The sequence below is a fragment of the Felis catus genome, chromosome E1, assembly GCF_018350175.1.
Source record: "Felis catus isolate Fca126 chromosome E1, F.catus_Fca126_mat1.0, whole genome shotgun sequence".
In the NCBI taxonomy this organism is placed as follows: Eukaryota; Metazoa; Chordata; class Mammalia; order Carnivora; family Felidae; genus Felis; species Felis catus.
The window spans coordinates 1,670,650-1,692,245 of NC_058381.1; the positions used below are offsets into that span (position 1 = coordinate 1,670,650).

Below are 21,596 nucleotides of genomic sequence, written 5' to 3' on the forward strand. Positions count from 1 at the left end.
CCAAGGCAGGGATCACAGATGGGAAGAAAATAACCAGGTGGGTGCAGTGGGCTTGATCAACATTCCAAAGTCCAAGAGAACAGAACGGGGGGGGGGGGGGTTCTCCCTCTGCGGAAGACCTTTCAAACGGCGAGGGGCTGGGTGGAGCTGAACCCCGCCTTGCCCCCAAATCCTGCAAGTCCTGGAAGGGACAGGTGGGTCTCCCTCTCCCTGCCCTCATCCCTCCCGCTCTCCTCTGTCGGTGACCACGCGTCCTGTGGGGGGGGGGCAGAAAGGGAGGCGCCAGGTGAACCAAAACGGAGGGAGGGAAATCAGGACTGGGTTCGGCACCCTGAAGGGAGAGTCATGGGGCGGAACGTTCAAGAAGCCAAGATGACCGCTCTTGTATCTTGATCTGGGTGATGATTCCCAGGGTGCGCACCTAGGTAAAAACTCCGCCGAGCCGCACGCTTAGGATCCGTGCATTTTCCCTGGATCATCTACCCCTCTGTTTAAAGCCAGACCAAACCAGCACCGGCTCTGTTTGCTATCCTTTATTGAAGGGTCCCACATCCTCGTGGGACCCCAGCCAAACCAGAATCCAGACAGGGCCCCCATATATAGCAGGAGGCCCGGAAGGGGAGGGGAATGACTTCCGGTCGGCCACACCTCACCTCCCTGGAAACAGAAGCCCACCACAGACAGACAGACAGACAGACAGACAGACAGTCGGGGCAGGGAAGAGAACTCGCCTCACCCTGGGTCCTCCCCTCCCCCCCCCCCCCCCCCACCGTGTCCCCACTTGAAAAGAAAGTCAAACACTGGCTACGCGGCACCCCTACCCCCCACCCCACCCCTAGCAGCATTTGTGGGACCCCCCCTCTGCAAGGGGCGCCCCGAGGCAGCCCCCACCCTCTCTTCCTTCACTTTGGTTTGCTCCTGGCAACTCCGTGCGCGCTTCCTTCCTGCGGCCTCCGGCCCAGCCTCTGCCACGCCGTCCATCACCTACTCGGACCTTCTCGCCCACCTGTCGCCTCCCTGCCCAGGGCTCCCGGGAAAGCGGCGGCTCCGGCATCTGCTCTGCTCCGGCCCCGGCCGTCGGGGCGCTCACACTGCCGCCCCGCTCTCCTTGAGGTCGGGGGCCGAGCGCTGCCGCCTCATCCGCGGGGGAGTGGTGTACGGGGGGTAGCGGGGCCCCGGGGGCCGCTGCGCGGGGTACGGCTGGGGCTGCTGGGGGTAATAGTTGTGCTTCTTAGGCTGGAAGTGCTGGGGTTCGGGCTGCGCGGAGCCCCCTCCCCGGGAGCGGCCGCCTCCGTCCAGGGAGTTCCTGCGGGGCCGGTGGGACCTCCGGGGACTGGGGGGCCGGCGCGCGGGGGCGGCCGGAGGGGGCGCCACCTCCTCGGGAGCTTGGGGTGCGGGGGGGGCCTCCCCGGCCCCCGGCCAGGACTCCCGGTGCTGCGGGTTGCTCTTGAAAGGGAAGCGCAGCTTGCAGTCGTGAGGGGGCACGAAGCGGGCGGGGGGCCTGCGCAGCCCCCCGCCCCGGCCGCCCGCGCCCTGCAGTCCCTGCAGCCGCAACTGCTCCTGCTTGAGCCAGCGAAGGCGGCCGCGGCGGAAGGCGGGGTCCTCCTCCATGAGCCGCGACACCCGCTCCCAGCTGGACAGGGGCGGCGAGGGGGGCCGCGCTGGGGCCGCGCGCTCGCCGGGGGCCTCCTCCTCCACCGCCTCTGACCCCGGTGGCGCGGCCCAGGCGGCCTCCCCGGCCTCTTCGTTCTCATCCTCGTGGTCCTGGGAGGAAGAGAGGGGCAGAGGGTAGAAGGGCGGTGAGCACAGACTTCAGGAGGGCCCCAGAGGAGCGTGGAGACAAGGGGGCTGGGACAGTGGTTTAAGGGCACAGGCCTGTGTGGGGGTGGGGGACGAGTGACCTAAGACCCTTCCTGGCCTGCCACTTCAGTCCCTGCCTCCGCACCCAGGCCCCTCCTGTGCAAGAGCCCTTCAGTAAGGGCACCCACGGCGGGGGCGGCTGTAAGAGTTCAGTGAGTCCACCGCGGGGTGAATAGAGCCATGCCCCGCGCCCGGTGGGCACTCGGTAAGTCCTGCCGATACCTTCTGTGCCCTGGGAATACAAGGTCGGTGATACCTGCCATCATCTAAGGGAGAGAGACAGCTGATCCATACACGAGAAAAACCGTGGAATGGTACATAGATTATGCTTCAATAAGAAGTCAAATATAAGAGCATGTTTAGGGGCGCCTGGATGGCTCAGCTGAACATCTGACTCTTGATTTCCACTCAGGTCACGATCCCAGGGTTGTGGGCTCGAGCCCAGGTTCCGCCGCTGAGCACGGAACCTGCTTAGGCTTCTTCTTCTCGCCCTATGCCCCTTCCCCGCTTGCTCGTGCTCTCTCCCTCAAGTTAACTTTTTAAAAGTAGAATATTTATATTGATATACATCGGGTACATTACATAAAAGCATATGTGATGTATTCAATGATGTGCTTTATCAAAACACATATACCGGGATAAAGAGCAGAGCCGGGCAGGGGATGGGGCCAGGGTGAAGGTGGCCACGGCAGGGACCCATCCACCGGGAGGCTATCGCCGAAGTAAACGAAACGCCTGAAGGAGGTGAGCGGAAGGCGCTCCAGGCGCAACGGCCTCCAGCCGGTAGGTGCACAGCAAGGTCAAGGAGCAGCTGCTGGGGCTGGAAGTGCTGGGCGGGTGGGGGCGGTAAGCCGCCAATAAACCCCGGCAGACTGAGGGCTGCCTGCCCGTCCTGCGCCCCCAGAGGGCAAGCAGGAAGAGCACAGCGTGTCTGCGGCCAGTAACCTGGGTGCCCAGCGCGAAGGCTGGCCCACGGAAGACACAGATTAACTCGTTGGGCAAAAGCCAGCAGAAACGGGCTCGGTGATCCCACCGCCACTGGCGGGGCTGCGGTCAGGACCGAATGGGGGAGGGGGGGTGCGGGGCGCTGCTGAAACATCCGGGGACTCATTACAAACGCGGGGACTCATTACAAAAGCGGAGTCACCCGCAAAGACAGGCTCTGGGGGGGGGGGGGGGGAGGGGCAGCAATCTGCATTTTCCCTTAGCCTGGAACGCGCCAGGAGGGGCAGGAAGGGGGGCCCTCTAGTGGGGGGCTGGGGCTGCTGGGGGGAGGGGTGTTGGGAGCGGCCTCCCCTCCGCACCTGCGCCAGGGGAATGACCCTCTCCATGCGCAGCATGCGGTCCCTCAGGGCCTGCAGCTCCCGGTCTTTGCTGCTGTTCTGCAATTTCACCTCCTGCAGGATCCCCGTCAGCTTGTCGATGTGGGCGCGGAGGTCCTCCACCTCCGCCCCGCGGGCCCCCTCCTCGCCGCCGCCACCGCCGCCGCCTTCCTCCTCGCCCACCGTGTCCCAGACGTCGCGGGCCACGGCCCTCCAGGCGTCCCCGGGGCCCTCGGGCTTGCCGTACGTGCGGCACAGCTCCCGCATCTTCAGGGCGGCCAGGGCCTCGATCTCGGCGCGGCCGTGGCGGAAGTCGGCCAGGGCCACCTCGTAGCAGATCTCCTTCACCGCCTGCATCTTCAGATCGGCCATGGTGGCCCAGCGCGGGTCCTTGCCCTGCAGCCGCCGCCGCTGGGGGATCTGGTACACCCTCCGCGGGGCCCGGCGCTTGCCGCTGCTGGGCAGGCCGCAGCGCCTCACGATGGTCTGCACGGTGGTCGGGGGCAGCTGCTCTCGCAGGGACGAGATGAGCCGCCAGCTCTCCTCGCACGAGCGCTTGTCCGAGTCGTCCCCGCTGTCCGAATCCGCGTACTGGGGCCACACACACAGAACGGGGAGGGGGCTCAGGACACCCCGGGGCCCACCGGTCCCCGCGACCCCAGAGACGCCCCGTCTGGACCGCTGGCCCTAGCGTCTCCCCGCAAATCCGCGCGCCCGTGGAACACTGACTGGCAGAGAGCCCCGCGAGCGGAGCTGCGGCGGTGCCCAGTGCGGGTGGTCCGCACACGGGGCCGCGCTAAGGGCAGGCCCGCTTAAAGAACAGTCTCAGAGCACAAACAGTACTTGGATGCGTGAAAATCACAAAGGTCGAGTCCAGGAAGCCCTGCTCACGTGGGAGGGACGCTAATTCCCTGCACCCAGCTTGCTCCCCGAGTCACATTTCGGTCCCATCTCCTCCTAAATGCCACGGCCACGCACCGACCCCATGCCCACTCCCCACTCTGGCTCACACAGCATGAACCAAAGGCAGAGTTGGGTTATTGCATCGCCAGTCCGTCTCCTGCCTCTGTACCCTAATGCACCCCACTGGCCCCCATTGCACACTCCATACGCACACATGCTCCCTCCCCCCACCCCCGCGTGCCCCTCTGCATGCACCCTGCCCTCCACACACCTCACCACCTCCCTGCCCCCCTCCCGTGCCCCTCTGTGCGTGCGCCCCCCATGCCTGGCCGGCCCTCACCACCTCTCTGCCCCCCATGCCCTGGCCAGCCCTCACCAGTCGCTGCTGCTCGAGCAGAAGGTCAGCCTCCTCCTTCTCTTTCCGGTACTGATTCTCCAGGTCCTGCAGCCTGGGGTTGGGGGGCAGGGGGGGGAAGAGCATGAGGCTCTGAAGCCACCGCAGTGGGGTCCCCGACAACGGGAGGGGGGCGGTCCAGAGAGCACTCCTCCCCGCACCTCTTCTCCATCTCCAGCTTGATGTCTATGCCCTGCTGCTCCAACAGCTCCTTCTGGGCGAAGTTCCAGTCGACGGGCTCGGAGGGCGGCCCGGGGGGCGGGGGCACCCCTCGCTCCCGCTCCAGCCGCGCCTGCTCCGGGTGATTGAAGCGGAACACGTGGTTCTTGCCCATCACAATCCTATTCCCTGGAGACGGGAGCAGAGAAGGGTGGGCTCGCTCCCCACAGCGGCAAACCCATCCCCGCGCCCACGGGGAGCCGGGCCTTGCCCACAAGCCCAGGAGCCCTGCCACCAGGTCTCCGGCCACCCAAGCCCGAGGGCAGTCTAAGCCCCTGCCCACTGTCCCTGCCAGCCAGAGGGAGCCCAGAAGCATGCGCACTCTTCCCGTTTCCCCAGGGCCATGGGAGAAACCAAGGGCAGGGTCCCTCTTCTTCACTTCCCAGTCCCTTCCTCTTTCCGGGTGCTGCCCCGGCAACCTCTGCCCAGGACCCTCTTGGCCCAGCCTGCCCGGAGCGCTCGCAGCACACGGTCTCCTCTACCTGACTTCAGCACCAGGGGCTCGGTCACCAGCCTCCCGTTGACGTAGGTCTCGGCTCCTTCGCAAGGCTCCAGGGTGACCACCACTGAGCAGAGGGAGAGAGGGAGGGGGGGCATTAGGCCCTTGGGGGAGGGGGTGATGCTCACAGACTCCCGTCTTGCAGTCCCCCCAAAAGACATGCACGCGCCCCCAGGCCCGCCCTCCAGTACCTGTCAGGGGTGCCACGGCCCCTCTGGTGGCAGGCAGCACAGGAAAGGAAGAGCAGAAGGAGGGTTAGAGCCCCAGCTACAATTCCAGAAGCCTCTGTAGAAGCTCCCTAGTGCCCCCCCTCCAACCTCCCCAGCAGCGGCTCAGCAAGACAGTAATTCTCAGAGTGCTTTGTCCCTCGCGTCCAGGCAGGCTGTCACTTCTGCCTTCCCGATGCCCACTCCTTCCTTTCCAACGAACGCTATCCCGCGCCAAGCCTGGACCCCTCCCGCAGGCCCCCAGCCCGCTGCTGTCTGATGCGCTTCGCAAACTGCCGCCTGACTACTCTTCTCGGGCCACAGCCCGCAGAGCGCGGTGTCCACGTGACAAGACAGAGCCGACTGGACTCCAACATGTGCCAGGGTGCTCCTCGGTCCTCTGTACAAGCCACGGAGCCCGCTGCTCGCTGGGACACCGAGCACGAGGCAGCTTCCCGCCCTCGAGGACTGGCGCCTCGCTGGCACCGAGGGACCCTGGTGTCCCAAAGGCTCTGCAACGCCTTCGCTGAGGGATACTGAGCAGATCGCCTGACTTCTGCGGCTTCTATAAACTGGGATGATCAAGTCCTCCCTTACAGAGTGGTTGAGGGACAGAAAAACAAAGTGCTACACGGAGCTGAGTTCTTACACTAACAGTGACAAGGGAAGCAGAGCGAACAGTGACGTAAGGCAGAGGGGGCTCCCGACGCCGCGGGAGAAGAAAGCAGGCAGGGAACTCAGCTCCGGGGCAGCGGAGGTAGTGACAGCGGGAAAGAGAAGGATGTGGCAGAGAGGGTGGGGTGGCTGTAATGGGGACCGGTCTCTCCCTACCCTTTCCCACCATGCCCCAAATTCATTCGTTCGTTTGTTCGTTCGTTCCATGAGTGCTTTGCACCCCCACTATATGCCCGGCGCTATTTTAGGTCTTAGAAATACACTGGAGATAAAAACCCAAATCCCTAAGCGCCTGGTGGTTCAATCAGCTGAGCGTCCAACCGCTGATCTCGGCTCAGGTCATGATCTCGCGGTCTGTGAGACCTAACTCCGCTCAGCCTGCTTAGGATTATTCTCTCTCTCCCTCTCTCTGACCCTCATGAGCATGCGCGGTCTCTAAGTAAATGAACGTTAGAAAAAACCACCACGTCCCCGCTCTCCCAGAGCTCACTTCCAGCTGGTAAGTCAGACAAGTCAATGAGCAGATAATCTAAAGTTGGAGAGACGGGCATTGTGGAGGGAAGTGGGGCCAGGCGAGCAGACGACTTTGCTCCAGCCTTCTCCCGGACCCACAGCCACCCGTACCCAGGCGGAGCTCCGAGCACAGCCCTGGAGCCCACCAAGCAGTGTTCCAATCTAGCTCCGCCGGCTTCTAGCTGCGTGGTCTTGGGCAAGTCCCCTGACCCCCGAGAGCCTCAGGTCCCTCACTTGTGAGCTGCGTGAGACAACACAACAGCACAAGCTGGATGGTCAGTAATAAACGCTCTTCCACGTCCACGGCTCTGGCTGGGCTGCCCACCGCCCCTCCGCCTGTCTGCTCAAGTCTCAAATCCGCCATAAGAACAGAGACCGGATCGGACTGAACCTTCACAGACCCCACCCTTTGGGGCACAGGATCATCGGCTGCTTTCACTGCTATGTAACCAACCGTCCCCTGCCTGCCCGTCACCTTCCCAAACATGCTCTGAGCTCCCAAGGCTGGGCTCGCTCCGCGGGCCTTGTACGGTTTGGTCGTGACCTAGCACGTGGCTTGAGGCGACCACAGAACAGGAACTCGGCCGTAAGTCACCGGGCTGAACTGATTCGACAGCTTGCGGCCCGCCAACGCCAGAAGCACCTGCTGCCACTGAGGACTTGAATGAGACCAGAACCGCTGCATTAACCTGCAGACCCTGAACCAGAGTGCAGCCCGCCAGGCAGGTGTCCAACCTGAGCTGTAAGCCACAGGGCAGCGTCTTTTCTTATTTAAAAAGCGTGCGCGCCCCAACTCCCTGCCCCTCCTTCAGAGCCCTGAGGCACAGCGCACCGCTCCAGGCTCCAGGCTCCGCGAGTGCTTGGGTGGACGGCACCCTGCCTCCTACCCTACCCGAGTCCCAGGGCTCGACTTCACTCGGGCCCACATACACCCAAACTATTCCTTTTAAAAAAATGACTGGACCAGAGACGGGGTGGTCCTGCCTAGGTGGCTCAGTCGGTTGAGCGTCCGACTTCGGCTCAGGTCATGATTTTGAAGTTCGTGGGTTCGAGCCCCGCGTCGGGGTCTGTGCTGACGGCTCAGAGCCTGGAGCCTGCTTCGGATTCTGTGTGTGTGTGTGTGTGTGTGTCTCTCTCTCTGCCCCTCCCCTGCTCGTGCCCTGTCTCTCTCAAAAAATAATATAAAACGTTAAAAAAAAATAAAGACTGGACCAGAACAAAACGGCGACCTCAAAACACACCCGGAAACGCACAAGTACCGTTCTGTTGCAATATCAGACGGACTGCTACCTCCACCCTCAGCTTTTGTGAGTCCTCAAAGCTTTTACTGCTACGGCTGAATTAGGGCTAAAAGTCTGAAGTTTTGGAACCAGAGGGGCACGTGGGCCAGTGAACTCCCAGAAACCTCTACCGTCACAGCTGGACAGAAGCAGGACATAAACTCAGAGACCCCACCGAGACGGACACGGCTTTCCGTAAGAAACAACCAGAGTGCTCTCTGAGGCCACAAGACCAAGGACGAGGGCAAGATGTCATCTTCAGCAGAACCTCACTGCCCCCACCCCCGGCACGCTTCAGTGTCGCGTGTCTGCCGTGGGGACCCCGCCGCTCCCGCCTGCTGCAGCAGACCTCGTTCCCGGGGCGGGTGCACATGGCCGGGCCCCGGACGCTCTCCCAGTGCTTAACCTGAGCTTGAAGCCGCTCTGAGGACGGACACGTCCCCTCTTACACGGCCACAGTCCCAGCGTGGGGACCCAACCCAGGCCTCTGTGCTCGGCCACTGAGCTCTCGCCCCTCAGCCGTTACCTTCTCCGTCTGGCTGCGGGATGCTCCGGAACACACAGTGCTGCTCCCGGATGAACTGCCCGGTCAGCTTGATGTCCACGTCCACCTGGCCCACCCTGGGGAGGCAACGGCCAACGTCTTGTGAGCGCGTGCCAGACGTCCGCCACATCCCCTCCGAACACAAGCTCGCCCATCTCAGTGAGCCAAGCGGTCATTCCCGGTTCACGAAGAAGGAGGCCGAGGCTCAGAAAGATAAAGCCACCTGCCCAAGGTCACACAGCCTGCCCGGGGGGGCGCAGGGATCGAGACGGGACCTGCCTGATTCCAAAGCCCGGGTTCTACCCACGGGTCACGTGGCAAGGGGGAAGGGAGCCGGAAGTGTGGCGGGCACCCTCAGCACGGGCCTCCCACCCGTCCCCGGGGCTGGTCGCCCGAGGGCTCACTTCTTACCCACGATCATCAGCCGTAATGCTTATGTTGGGGGAGGGGACATCCTCACCCCTCTGACTGACTGCAGGAGGTGACCTCCGAGGCCCCGAGTCCCAGGGCTTGGTCAGAGCCACCCGCGAACCCATTGCCGTGTGGGCACTCTCGTCAACATGAAGCCATGCTTCCTGTCTCCCCTTGCGAGGCAGGGTGCACCAGGGGAGGCCAAGGCAACACCACCAGGGGCTGAGAAGGCGGCAATCGGAGCTTTCCGCCCCCCCTTGTGTCCCAGTAAATTGGGATCTATCCCCACAAACGAGGCCCGTCCCCGTCCCGAAGTGGTGGGTACAGGGCACGGCCACTGAGCAACCAGGCTCACACCTTCTCGGGAAGCCTGGAGGGCGACCTGGGCCGTGCAGGTAGCTGTCCTGAGACCTGGGGTGTCTCCAGGAAGGTCACCAGGGAAGGGAGTCATCAGCGTGGCCATCTGTCTGCAGCCACACCCCAAGAGGAGAGGCGGCCCTGGAGACTGCAGGGCGAACGCTACCTGGTGATGCCGTCCTTGATGTGGTACAGCAGACATTCGGACATTAGAGGGTCTTCGTTCAGGTTTACCAGGTGGGGGGTCTGAGGGAGAAGGGGAGCGGTCAGGGGAGCGGGAGGGAGCTTCGGCAACGTCCCCCCAGGTTCCAGCACCGCAGGCCGCTCCCCTACTCGGGGAGCTCCCCCAGCCGCCCGACCCCCAGGTACAGGTCACCGCAGGACACCGCGAGCCACCTCTCCACATACACAAGGGGCCCAGGTGCCCACCCGTGTACCCCTCCCACGGCCCACCCAACCGTCCCCCCCCCCCCCCGCCCTCCGGCAGAAACCTGGGGAATCACCTGCCCCGCCTCTGCCTTCCCTGCATGCCCCGTCCCCGCCTCATTTCTTCCTTCAAAACGTTATCCTGCCCCTTCTGGAGAGCACAAGCGGGCACGGGGTGAGGGGTCGGGCTCCCCATGTGCCTTCCAGCTCGCGTGTCTTAGGAACACGGGCAACTCTTACAACCAAAGAACGGAAAGCGTCAGCTTGATTCAAAAGCGGGTGAAACACAGCCGGTTCTCAGACAGACTCCCGCTTCGCTGGGGCCGGGGTCCCCGCGGCAGGTGCCAGCCGGGGCCTCCCTCCCCGAAGTCCATCCCTCCGACCCGGCTGGCTGCTTCTTACGCTGCTCTGCACGGAAAACCCAGCCCGGTCCTTTCCCCAGAAACACTTTTTCTGGGTGGCGTTTCTTTGCCGACCCCCCCGCCCTCCCCAGGCTGTAACTGGGCAGCCAGGAGAGCCGGCCTGGGTTCCCCCACACCCCCTCATGACCCTGTCCACCAGGCCTGGGTCCCCCCACACCCCCAGGGACGGCTCTCATCTGCTGCCCTCCTTTGGCCCTCCCTGCCCCAGGCCTGCCTTCTGCACAGGTCTCCAGCTTCCTGCCTTCACCACACAACTCAGGCCACTCTGGTGGGCAGCCCACGGCCACCTGATTTTACGCTGGTCCCCTGGCTCTCCTCATCAGTGCCCCAGCCTATTTATCCAAACACCCTCCAGAAGCAGGTCCCCTGCACCTCTGTCCACCCTCCTGGGCCACTCCCAGGTCTCCTTGCCTGGAACAGCCTTGCTCCCGACCCCACCCCTACCTATCAAAGTCATTCACTTCCTGCCCCTCAAGATCGGTCTCAAATGCCACTTCCTCCACGAAGCTTCCTTAAGCCTTCTGCCCCAACACAAGATGCTCTGCCCGAGTTCTACAAGGATCTACTGCGAGCTTTCTATGTGCAAGACCCTGGCAGAGTGCTGGGGACTCAGGGACAAGTCCCCACCAGCCGCTGCTATCATTAGTAGGGCCATCAGAGTCACTGGCAAGAAAACACCACAAGTGGGAAACACATGTCCTACAGTGGTCTCTGACCTTTCCACGTCCTCCCTCAGCTCACTCATTCATTGGCCCCTCTGTCCCCAGGGAGCTGAGTGCCACCACCTCAGGGAGGGGCTCGCAAGAAGGACCAAGGAAGAACTACAAGGATAGCATGGCAGCTCGTCCCTGAGCACGAGGAGGACGTGGACAGCGGAAGGAAGAGAGTTCCAGGTGAAAGGAGGGGTCAGGACAAAAGCCCTGAGTCAAGAAAGTGCAGGGTGGGGGTAACCGGCCATGGTTCTCCGGGAGCCCCCTGAACGGAGCGCCCCTGCGATGTCCACGGTGGGTACGTGTGTCCACGTGTGTGCCCCAACCTGGGCACCCAACCATCACAGCTGCAACCCTCCTCTGGTCCCCAGGGACGCTCTCGCCCTCCCTCGATGCAGCCTCAGCCCTGCTCCAGGAATGGCAAATGCCAATGGGCTCTGGAAGCAGAAAGCGATCCATCCCTCGGGAGAGCGGACACGATTTAGGGCAGTGCTTTTCAATCTTTGTTCAGCCCTGGAACCCTTTGTTCAAACGAAACCGTACCTGAAAGCCTAACACGTCCAGCAGATAAGCAGGGAGACGCTGGGGCCGAGGCTGGGGCGGAGGGCCCAGAGTCTGGTCCTGCCCACCCCCTCGGCCCCCGTGACGGAAGCTCCCAGCCAGGTTTGAAAAATCACTGATGGCAGAGGTCCCCGAGCCTGACGATGGGAGCCCAGAAAAAGGGGGCCTTCCCTCAGGCTCTAAGCCCTCTCGGAGACAAACCAGCTTCTCCCGCAGGACCCGATCCGCACGGGGGCACTCCCAGGTTGGAGCCGCCCCCACCAAAACCGTTTTCCCCAGATCCAGCCACCCTTCCTTCTGAAATACGCACGCCCATTCACGTGAGGACTCTCCACGCAAAGCAAGTGCAACAGAAATGTACCCTAAGACACCTTTGTCTCCAGTGAGACCGGCAAAGACCAAAAGCTGAAAAGGGTGAGGGGACTCGGCTCTCTTGCACTGCCCTGGGGAGTACAAAGTGACCCGGCTATAATCTTCGGAAGGCACTCCAGAGAAATACGTGGAAATCCTACACAGCTACCGTCTGACTCCAAATCTGCACTCCAAGAACTTGTTCTGGAAACGATAAACCTTTCCCGTGAGGCCACACACCGAAACACCGCTTGTGGTGTCAAAGAACAGGAAACAGCTTCAACGCCCATCAGCAGGAAGCTGGTTAAATAAATGACTCCGCGTCCACGCGAACACTTTGGCACCACGAGACAGGACAGAGCGCGCACACGCTATAACACGAGACGCATCAGGCGTGGAACCACGGCTGTTCCAGAGACAGGCTGTGTGTGTGCACAGCGCAAAACTGTGCCACACGCCCGTATGTGCACAGACCACCTCTGGAAGACACGGGAGGAACGGAGGACGGGGCGGGCCTTGCGTGCATGGTCCCCTTACGAGAACTGAAAACAAGACCCCGTCCGCTGGTCCCCGGACCTTAGTAGAAGGCATCTCCACGCAGCCGGAAGCCCTCTAAGAAAGAAACATGCACCCCTCTATCTTTCTAACGCTGCACCTGCAGTGGAAGCGTCCCAGGCCCCCAGCACCCCCGTGTGGCTGTAGACCACACAGAGAGCCACCTGTGGTCCTGTGTCCCAGAGATAGGCTACAGAGGGGCCCCTGAGTGCCCAGCCCCGGACACGCCCCAGCACCCCCGCCAAGGCTCTCTCGCTCCCCGGCTGTGCCCCAGGGCGGGCAAACCCCTCCCCTCTTGTTGCACCTCTGCCTCCTTCCAGACTCCGTCTCCCGGACGGCCGTGACCTCATCGATCGGCAGGAGCCTCCTTCCAATAACCCAGAACCGCTTCCAGGCAGCTCTGAGCATGGCACACCTGACCGGGGCCTGAGCCTCCAAACTTCAGACCGCGGCCCAGACAGACAAGGCTGACTCCCCGGAAGGACCGAAGTTCCCGTTCGCTCGAACGGGCCACCACGACGCCCTTCACCGTGCACTCCGGCACAGGCGTCCTGGCGGCCTCCAGCCTGCACCTGCCCTGACTGGCGGGCCCTGGGCCGTGCTGGCCGGAGACGACTGAAGGCCTCTCCTCCCTCCCTCCTCTCGAGCACCCGCCACACGGCAGGCGTGCAACAGACACCAGCTGTGCCGCTCGGCCTGATGTTAGCCTGGCCCCCCGGCCACCCCCAACCTGCGCGTCCGCCTGCCAGACTGCCTTCCCCGGGACACCGCCTCCACGCGTCTCCCGCTGCACCGATGCGTCCTTAAGCCTCCTGCCACGTTCGCAACCCCAGTCCTAGGGTTCGCTGCCTGTTCCTGGCTCTTCCCCACAGGCTCGTCTTCCAGCGACCCTCTTGCGGTGTGTCTCTCAGTGCCTCTCTAAGCAGTAACACACGCACGGGGCACAAAATTTGGCCGTGCAGAAGAATACGTAGCGAGTACATCGCAACCCCAACCAGCCTCCGACCTCCCACCTCCTCCCCTGTTCCCAGAGTAGCTACTGAGACCAATTTGCGAATCCAGAGACAAGCTCTGCGTGAACTCACGTACCAGTGCGGGTTTACGTTTGTTAACACGCAGGTTCCAAACAGCCCTTGAAAACTCCCCAGAGGGGCAGGGACCTTAGCATCCTCTAGGGACCCTGGAGCCCCGGCCACAGGCACCTAACAAGGCACCTTACCCCAGGCTGTCACAGGGAGGCCTGACAACACACAGGAGGTGGCAGGCATGGGGACGGAGACAACGCAGGGACACGCTCAGGGATCCGAGTTGGGGCTCGCCTTGTACCCCCCAAACCCCATGAGCTTCCACGACCAGCAGAGCCTCCTCCGCAGACCCCTCGCTCACCTTCTTGGGAGAGAAGACGCCCACAGTTCCGCCGTCCTCCCGGACGGCCACCCCCATCTCGGCCAGCAATGCTTCTCTGGAGGCAAAGAGACACGTGACCGTGATCGTGCACCCCTTCCCTGCAGGGCCTGACCTTCCCTCCCACCCCCAGCCCCCCGGGGCCCCGGCTGCCAGCCCGCCACTCGCACCTCTCCATCCTCAGAGCTTCTGTCTTACGTAGCTTCTCCTCCCAGGTCTCGTTCAGCTCAGCTATGATCTTCTCTGTCTCCTGGGGGCACGGGACAGGCACGGGTTGGGGAGGTCTGGGACGAGGACCCACCATGGGGCCACACTACTCCTGGGACTCCCTCTTCCTCCTCAACTCCGGCTTTGGAGAACTAGACCCCCAGCAGCTGCTGCCCCTACCCCCCACCCCCCCACCCCCCCACCCCCCCACCCCCCCACCCCCGCCAACCTGGCCAGCTCCGGTTTCCCACCTGCAGCCTCTCCATGGCCTCCTCGGGCCCAATCTGGGGCTCAGCACTAGGGGAGAATGACGGTTCCAGTTCCCCATTGTGTGCCGGGGGGTGTGAGGCTGACACTGGGGCAGGGGGGGACGATACAGCCGGCAGAGCACCCCCGGAACTCCCCTCGTCCACCTTTAGACCTGGGAAGGAGACAGAGATCAAAGGAGGCTAAGAAAAGACAAATCAGAGACTCAGAGAAGGCCTCGCAGAGGACCAGCCCATAAGGATCGCAAAGGTCATCTGGTCAACCTTTGCCAAGCAGGGAGCTCTCCTACAGCAGCCGTGACAAATGGGTACTCAGTCCCTACTTGTGGCCCTCCAGGGGCACTACTGAACAAGGCAGCCAATTCCTCCCACCGCTGGGTGAGTTGCACCAGCAGAAGGTCAGCCGTGGCTGCGACCCGCCTCACGTCACATGCACCATCGTGTCTAGGTCTGCCTTCCGGAAGAAGAGAGCCTGTGTAGCTCTCGCTTCTGCAATGCGACCATTCAGATGTGGGAAAGAAACACCATGTCTACCGGACTCTTGTCTTCCCAAGAACGGACACCCCGCTCTCCTCACTGTGCCCCCAGCCCCCGGCCGTCTGCAGCAGGAGAGCCCCCGGGACTGGACGCAGAGCACAGATCACACAGCCTCCAACAAGGACACATCGGGTAATAGTATGGCTGAGCGTTACGCCGTAGAACCTGGGCCGCGGCTCACAGCCAGCCGAGCCCCACGTTCTGTAAGGCTGATCAGGGCCGGTGCCCCCACAGCCCATCCTAACCGCTTTACCACTTGAACCACAGACGCAGGCCTGGCCCTTTGTTCCTGCTCTCTCGCTTTAGCGGTCCCAGGGGCCTCTCCAGGGCCCCGCACATCCTGAAGCCCCTGGGGAATCAGTCCCTCCCTGAAACGCCTGAAGGCACGCGACGTCCCCCTTCACATCTATATCCGTGCCACTGTGCGCACAGAGAGCTTCGTGGCCAGTGGCCCCTCTCTGGCCTCGGGCCTGGGCGAAGGCCACCAAGAGATGTAGCGGGCCAAGGGGCGACCGTGAGCCGCCTTCCTCCGGAGCCCTACCTCCCAGGGCGGAGGCGGACAGCCCCTGAGCCAGGAGCAGCTCCCGCAGCCGGGCCACCTCCTCCTGCAGCTCACGGATCAGCCGGGCGTTGGGGTCCTCGTTGATGACGGCGTTGCAGCGGATCTGCTTGGTGCGGTCAGCGTACCTGCGGGGAGGGGAGCGGGGAGGGCTGGGTGCAGCCCAGACGGGGGCGCCCCCCAGCCTGCTTCCCTCCCTCTCCCTGACCGTTAAATCCTGGCCAGCGCGTCTGGCGGGTAGGGTCCTAACCACCGACCTGAGCTCCCTCGGAGCCCCACCTGAGGGTGCTGAGGGTCTCCTCGTAATTGATGTCTGCAGGGCTCAGGGCTGCGATCATGGCCGTGCGGGAGTTCCCACCTGCAAAAGGAAAGGGCAGAGCTGTCGTTGGCCTAGGCCCTAAGAGAAGCCAGACCGGGTCTCGGGGTCAGGGAGGCCTCAGTGCCCTCAGGGGTCTGGCGGGGTCACTGTCCCAGGCAAGGTGAAGCTACAAGTTGTAGACTAGCTATGGTGGCGGTCAGAGGCGGAGAGACACCGGACATCTCAGCGACAGTCAGAGATGGCTGGGAGGAGGATCGAGCCAGCGGCCAGCACGCAGTCAGGGAGGGGTCTCGGGGAGCCCCGCGGTGAGGCCCCCCCGGCTTGTGGGTCCTCAGCATCAGGAAACCTACCGAGGATGTTCCCCGGGCAGGGGGGATGGTCAGGGGACAACGGGGTGGGGGGGGATGTGAGATTCTAGGGGTGGCAAGGGGACTCGTCAGACGGGTCAAAGGGGTTGATGGGAGGGGCAGAGTCAGTGGAGAGAGAGAGGCGGCCTCACCCAAGTTCTCCTTGAGCAGCCAGGTGAGCACAGAGTCCCTGTAAGGGATAAAATCCGACTTCCGCTTCTTGGACTGCTGGAGGACGGAGGGGGAGGGGTCAGGATGGGCACCCCTGTCCCGCGTCCCAGACCCGCTTCTCTCCCAGCCCCAGCTCTTACCAGATCCGCCAGGGCCGAGATCACCTTCCCCAGCGTGGTCAGGGACTTATTGATGTTGGCCCCTTCCTGGAAAGGGACGAGGAGCGTGGGAATGAGGCCCTCGTCCCTGACACTATCCACCTCCCCCCGCCCCTCCCCTGCCAGAGACCACCACCCGCAGCCCCCAGCACTGACCCCAACCTTCCCTCCTAAGCCCCCTCACCTTCAGGCGCATGCCCCGGGCCCCCGAGGAGTCGGCCCGCTCACTGCCGGCAAGGTCCACCAAACTGATCTTGCTGACCTGGGGTCAGAGGAAAGGGCCGGAGGTAAGGGGGTCAGGGGGCCGAGGGGGCTAGGGGTGGGCAGATCTGGGTGCCGCCCGGCGAGGGAACGGGGCGGGGGGGAGCGAGGGAGGCAGGAAGCCCACCTTCTCGGAGTCTAGCCCGGTGAGCTGGTCGTGGCAGCGCTGCGTGAAGACGATGGTGAAGACGGCGTGCGAGCGGCTGCTGGTCTCGTTCATGTTGGTGGCGGCCACGGTCCTGGGTGGGGAAGGGAGCGGTCACTGCACGCGGCCTCTCGCCTGCCCGACGCTGGCTCCCCCTCCCCGCTCGTCAGCCTGCCTCACCGAGCCTTATTTCCACAGTCCATGAGGTCGGCGATGTCCGCGTAGGAGGTCACGGCCAACTTAGACAGGTCCTGCACGTAGGGGCCCAGGATGGGGTGCTCCCGGACCCGCAGAGAGCCCCGACTCTTGGGGTTCAGGAGGTCTCGTACCCGCTCACAGTAGATCTCCATGTAGCTCACCTGAGCGACAGAAACACGCAGGAGGTGAGAGAGGTAGCGAAAATACCGATAACAAGACTCACCCTTCTCTCCCCTGGACGTGACACAGGCGACTGCGGCTGGAGGACCCCGAGGGTTCGTGATGCCCAGACTCGGCGCTAAGCGCTCCGCACACGCGGGCTCACCGATCCAGCAGCCCTCGGAGGGGCCAGCCGGTCTTTATCACCGCAGGAGCGAACACATTCGGGGGTGGGGGACACGAAATCACTTGCCCGAAGCCACTGCTAACAGCGGGGAGAGCCGAGAGTGGACCCTAGGCGGCCTGACTCCGGAGACGGCCCTTGATCTTATCCCAGCCCAGGGCCGCCGTGCCCTCCCCATGCCCCGCCGAGACCCAGGCTTACCTCCACAGAATAGGACAACTGAGCACTCTGGTTCTCATTAACACGAGAGAAGAGGTCCTCGCAGAGCTGGAAGCGGACACAGAGAAGCTGCTGTTCACGGCGCGCCCCCCAGGCCCTGTCCCAAGCAGCTCTAACCCTCACCGTAGCCCTGAGGGAGGGGGTGTTCCCATTTCACAGATAGGAAAACAACCTCAGAGAGGTTCATGCTTGCCCGGGGTCACAAAGTAGTATTCAGGGAGCCAGGAAGCCAACGCAGGTGTCCTAACACCACACCCCCGAACAAGGCCCCCGTGCTGCACAGTCAGGAAGGATTACGGTCCGTTTCCAGTTACCCACAACCGGCTGTCTCTACGGTCAACCCTTTGCCTACAGTCTGCACGTCTGCAGGGCAACTATGCTTGTAAACGATGGCGAGACAAGATGAATTTGCAGCACGTGGTGGAACCGGGGTTCAAACCCAGGCTTCTCTGACACGGTCCGTTTCCAGTTACCCACAACCGGCTGTCTCTACGGTCAACCCTTTGCCTACAGTCTGCACGTCTGCAGGGCAACTATGCTTGTAAACGATGGCGAGACAAGATGAATTTGCAGCACGTGGTGGAACCGGGGTTCAAACCCAGGCTTCTCTGACACCAAAGCTCAGCTGTTGTCACTAAGCTTTCTTACTTCTAGGGGGGGCAAAGACCCCTCCCCAAAGGGCCCCAAAGTCCATGTAGCAGCCAACCGCTATCCCCGTCACGTTCCCTAACAGTCTCAGAGAGCCAGGTCTCTGCTCCCTAATCCTCAGGCCCCTGTCCTTCCTCCCCACCTGGGGCAGCTGGAGACGCTCCCGGCCTGGCCGCCCTCCCGCCCTGTGCGCACCTGGGGCACGATGCCCTACGTCCCCTCTGCCCTACCGGGTCCCGTGCACACCTGGGGCACGATGCCCTGCTGACCCGGCTCCTGCCGCCCCATCATGGTGTAGGACTTGCCGGCCCCGGTCTGCCCATAGGCAAAGATGCACACGTTGTAGCCCTCGAAGGCGTGAAGCAGCATCTCCTCGCCGATGTCCCGATACACCTGTTGCTGAGACGCAAACTGGGGGTCCTCAGCCTAGGTGGAGCAGGGGCGGGAAAGACAGCAGGAGCTCTAAATGATTTTGTCTGTAGCGTCCGGGTCCCAAGAGTCTTGCTCCTATCTGATGACGGCCCACAGGCCCCATGTGCCCCCGGCAAACCCCATCCATGGGCCTAATCACCTCTGACAGGATCCCATGCAGGCTCCTACCTGACCCAGTTATCCCAAGAGACTCTCCCTCCCCCATCCGGGTCCCGGTCACAGCCTACGGGTCCTATGCGTCCCCACCCGGGATCCTGGTTCTCCCAACCCAGTCCCGACCCATGTCATGGAGGCCCTATTTCCCAGCAGCGCCCCCTCCCCAGGACCTAAATCCCCTTCCCTCTTTGCTTAGCTCTTCCCCCACCCTGACAGCCTCACCGAAGTGTGTGACCAGTAGGAGTAGTCAAAAGTGAAGCTTTTGGGGGCATCCTTGCCCTGTTTGGGATTGATGATGGCTGAGGCGGCAGAAGGAAAGAGTGGAAGGCCAAAGTCAGGGACTCCCAACTTCTGCCCACTCCCCACCTCTGTCCTGCTTCATCTCTCCCCTTTAATACTCCCCACCCCCTCCAGCCACCAAGGCTAATTTTGGCTTCCCAGGACCCGCCCCCCACCGGCAGGCTCCCGATTGGGCAATGGAGGGCTCCAGGCCAACATTCCCCCTCCCAGGGACTGGGAGCAGGGAAAGGCCAGCCTGCCCCCGCCCTTTCGCCTAGCACCTGCTCCCCTGGTTCGGCCCAGCAGGACAGGCCAGCGTGGTGGGCCCGCCTGCCCTGCCTGTGCCCAGCCAGGCCCCGGGGGACGCACTCACAGGTGGTGTTGCCCTGCATGCTGACCACACACTTGGCATCCTGGCTGGTCTCACGGGCGTTGAAGGGCCGAACCCTCACTGCCACTTTCACCGAGGCGCCAGCCATGGCTCCAGATACTCTCACCCTCCTCAGCTGGAGGACAGAGAAGGAAAAGGTGGTCAGAGCCGCTGGGGGGGACCCAGACATCTGTGACCCGTCTTCTCCTAGGAACCAGTCTCTCCACCCACTTCCCCAGCTCCCCAGCACCCCCGAGGACCTAGTTCCTAGTCTCTGGCCCTCCTCCCCAATGTCACTCTCCTCAGGGGCTCCCGAAGGTGTTCCTGCCTCTCTCCCCTGCCATATCCCAGCTCGCAGGGACCTGGGCCGTCATCCAAGAGTTACCTGGTGTCCCGGCCCCAGACCAGGGGGGCTGTATCAGCTCTGGCTCCCACCGGCCCTCGTAGGGGAAGCCCCATCCTATACTTGGGGCCTGGCCACACCAGCTGGGGCTGTGGGGGAAACCCTGGTTGTGGGGGAAGAGTGGTTAGGAGCTATGTCTGTGGCTCCAGAGGTGTGTCAGGGGCTCCACGGCCGGAGGTCAGGGGCAGGGGGTCACGTTAGGAAAGGTAAGGACGATGTCCCGCCGCAGTGGCTGAATGCAATGTGAATCCAAGGGCAGGGACCGTGATATTTTTATTCCTCGTCAGTCACAAGTGTACTGAACGTCCAGACAGAGGAGAGAGAGAGAGAGGGGCTGGACAGAGGGTGGTTCAGAGAGAGGGACACATAGGCAGAGACACCGAAGGCGGCAGGAAGAGGGGCAGAGAAATGGCACAAAGTCACAGACACCAAGAAAAGGAGAGATAGGAGAGAGGAAACCAGATCCAGGTCATGCTACGAAAGAAATAATGGAAGGGGCCACAGAAGAAACACAGAAATGTGAGACAGGGAGGGGAGGTCTGGGGCAAAAGCACAAAGTGGGAGCCCAGAAGAGACAAGAAGGAAAACCCCAAAGATAAAAGTTGCCCTGAAATTCCCCCACAGGGTCAGCCAAGAAGTAGAAACCAGCTCCCACCTAGAGCCCACAAGCTCCACATAGGCAGGAATTGCCACTGGGCAAAGTCCAAGGGCTGGAGGTAGAGCCCAGGACTGGGATCCACAGGACCGGCCAGGGGGCCCCAAACCCCTCGCCCAGCCCCCCAGCACTTCCTCCTCAGGATCCAGGACAATGGGCAGGGGAGGGTGGGGTCATCCTGTATCCATCACACCAACGCCCCGGGGCTCTTCTGTTGGGGGACCCCGGTGAAATACCTGCGTGTTTATTGGGGGGAGGAAGAAGGGCTGGGGTCTCCCCCAAGAGGAAACAGGTATGTCCGGGCCCCAGCCTGGGGCTAGCGCTATGGCGTCCACCGCCCTGGGGAAGGTGCCAGGCTGGAGCCCAGGAATGTGGGTGACCTAGTGCTCACACCCTGGGAGGAGAGGCTGAGCAGCCCACGCCCACGGGCAGGAGGGTGGAGGGTTGTGAAGCCGGGCCGGGATGCTGGGGCCCCGAACCCCTGTCCTGCTGGGCCTCACCTCCCGCAGCCCTTCCTGGGCAGGGCATGGGAAAGGGGGAGAGGGCCGGTCTGCCCCAGGACAGGAAGGGAGTAGCTCAAATCACAGAGGCTGTCTCAGGAAGCGCAACCCTGACCCCCTAGACCCTGAGCCGGGCAGGGAAGGGGCGACGACAGGGAACCGCCACGGCCGCGCCGTCGCGGCGGATGGGGCAAGGCTGCGGGTGGGCGCGGGCTCGGGGCCCCGCCGGGGCACCTGCGCCTCGCCCCGCCCGGCCATCCCCTCGCAGGGCCCCGTCCCGGCCTGTCGGCGCGGCCACGCGGACCCGGCGCTCCCGGCCCGCCGCCCGACGGCCGCCCCGGGCCTGGCACCTCTCTGCGCCTCCGCGGGACAAACAGCACATGACCGCGGCTCTCGCGGCCGGCCGGGGACCCCGGCTCCCCGCCCCCAGGCCGGCACATTCCACGGCGGGCGTCCCCTCCCTCCCTGCCCGCCCCCCCCTCCCCCCGGCTCTCACCTCGTCGCCGCGGGGCTCCCGGAGCGGCTCGGCGGGGAGCACGGGGGCGACCTTCCCGGGACGCGGGAGGCGGCGGCGGGCAGGTCCGGAGCGGGCTCCGGGCGGCCCCCGCCCCTCGCCGGGGGCCCGGGCGGCGGGCGACGGACTCGCGCCCCGGGGGCGGCGGCAGCAGGAGCGGCAGCGGCGGCGCCAGCGGCCGGCGCCCGCCCGGGCAGCGCGAGCTGGGGCGGGAGCGAGGGGCGGGGGACCGGCGGGCGCGCGCACGCGAGCGGGCGCGCGCGCCGTCCCGACACCGGCCCGGGAGCGCCCTGGACT

At 63.6% G+C, this 21,596-nt stretch overlaps 1 protein-coding gene across 3 annotated transcripts; it reads right to left on the minus strand.

The window, feature by feature from the left end:
• Positions 1–518: 518 nt before the first annotated feature.
• Positions 519–21,463, minus strand: KIF1C (kinesin family member 1C). 3 transcript variants are annotated; one of them, XM_023243540.2, is made up of 23 exons: positions 21,282–21,463; positions 19,613–19,733; positions 19,231–19,363; positions 18,801–18,877; positions 18,237–18,416; positions 17,325–17,390; positions 16,763–16,941; positions 16,565–16,676; positions 16,361–16,438; positions 16,159–16,224; positions 16,000–16,072; positions 15,461–15,539; positions 15,164–15,309; positions 14,071–14,240; positions 13,783–13,862; positions 13,595–13,670; positions 9,350–9,429; positions 8,398–8,492; positions 5,181–5,264; positions 4,641–4,827; positions 4,462–4,534; positions 3,165–3,773; positions 519–1,764 (listed from the first exon to the last, which is right to left on the minus strand). In XM_023243540.2, exons 3-23 carry the CDS (start codon positions 19,334–19,336, stop codon positions 1,087–1,089), a joined length of 3,294 nt encoding a protein of 1,097 aa, XP_023099308.2. In that variant the 5' UTR covers positions 19,337–19,363; positions 19,613–19,733; positions 21,282–21,463; the 3' UTR covers positions 519–1,086. The 3 variants fall into 3 exon arrangements, with proteins under 3 accessions (XP_023099308.2, XP_023099306.2, XP_023099307.2); XM_023243538.2 differs by having other exon boundaries at positions 16,000–16,075; positions 21,282–21,462; XM_023243539.2 differs by lacking the exon at positions 19,613–19,733 and having other exon boundaries at positions 16,000–16,075.
• Between the last annotated feature and the right edge of the window lie 133 nt (positions 21,464–21,596).

Excerpts from the sequence above, each read along its gene's own strand:
- KIF1C (XM_023243539.2), bottom strand. The coding sequence starts at position 19,336 with ATGGCTGGCGCCTCGGTGAAAGTGGCAGTGAGGGTTCGGCCCTTCAAC. Across the intron at positions 17,391-18,236 it reads AGCAGGGCATCGTGCCCCAG|CTCTGCGAGGACCTCTTCTC; the intron begins GTGTGCACGGGA and ends GTCCGCTTCCAG. Across the intron at positions 16,076-16,158 it reads TCTCGGCCCTGGCGGATCTG|CAGTCCAAGAAGCGGAAGTC; the intron begins GTAAGAGCTGGG and ends TCCGTCCTCCAG.